Raw genomic sequence first — 901 nt, 5'->3', positions numbered from 1 at the left:
AGAAAGAGAGGGAGAGAGAGATCACTGCATTTCTTTAAGAGTTTTAAGATATAGTTTCAAATTTGGCTAGCAATTTCGAGTAGGTGGGTAGGTCGGTTACGTCGACCCCAGTGCTTGACTGGTACTTTATTTTATCGACTCTGGAAGGATGAAAGGTAAAATCGATCAGGGCGGAATTTAAACCCAGAACGTAAATACAGACGAAACGCCGCTAAGCATAGTGCCCGGCGTGCTAACGATTCTGCCAGCTTGCCGCTAATAGTATCAGGATATAAGCTGTAAAATATACTTACTTCTCGGCAAAGATACCCAACAGTATAACGCCGATCCCTTTGGAACATGAATATACGAGGCCTAAGGTATCGTTCTTCCAAGGAATTAGAACCTCTCTATCAATATAACCTCCCCACATATCCACCACCAATTCTCCTTCATAGTATACAGCAATGGCACCGCCGACTTCAAGTCCATTGTTGACGTTTTTTCTGTGGGAATAAGGAATAAGTAAAGTGTCAAAAAGTTATCAAGTCATTAAGCAGAACTGTTCTAAAAGTCAATAGCTTAAAAGAAAAAAATAGGTCAGTATATATATATATATATATATATATATATATATATGAGTGTTCTTTACTTGTGGATTAACAAGGTAACCAATGGTTTCATATCGAAGAGATCTCAAAAATTATTCAAGCGAGCTTGGAGATGTTGGTACTCGTCTCCAGTTTTGAATGATAACAGAATTTGAACAATTGTAGAGATCTCTTCCACATGAAACCATTGGATGCCTTGTTAATACAGAAAAAAAAAGAATAATAGCGTATACAGACATGCTTGCACGCATGCATACATATATACATAGACAGAACTATAATCAAAAGTACATTGTTTACATTATTTACAT

At 36.8% G+C, this 901-nt stretch overlaps 1 protein-coding gene across 1 annotated transcript in view; it reads right to left on the bottom strand.

Moving 5' to 3' along the window:
* Positions 1-489, bottom strand: part of LOC106880997 (beta-lactamase domain-containing protein 2) — a 13,284-nt gene extending 12,795 nt beyond the window's left edge. The window contains exon 1 of the mRNA XM_014931180.2: positions 294-489. Within this exon, the coding sequence (XP_014786666.1) occupies positions 294-412 (119 nt within the window). The 5' untranslated portion in view covers positions 413-489. The remainder of the gene's footprint in view (positions 1-293) is intronic.
* Positions 490-901: the final 412 nt, after the last annotated feature.

This window comes from Octopus bimaculoides, chromosome 5 (genome assembly GCF_001194135.2).
Source record: "Octopus bimaculoides isolate UCB-OBI-ISO-001 chromosome 5, ASM119413v2, whole genome shotgun sequence".
Classification (NCBI taxonomy): Eukaryota; Metazoa; Mollusca; class Cephalopoda; order Octopoda; family Octopodidae; genus Octopus; species Octopus bimaculoides.
The sequence above is the reverse complement of the archived record's forward strand: the minus strand, read 5'-3'. Positions and strand labels throughout refer to the sequence as shown.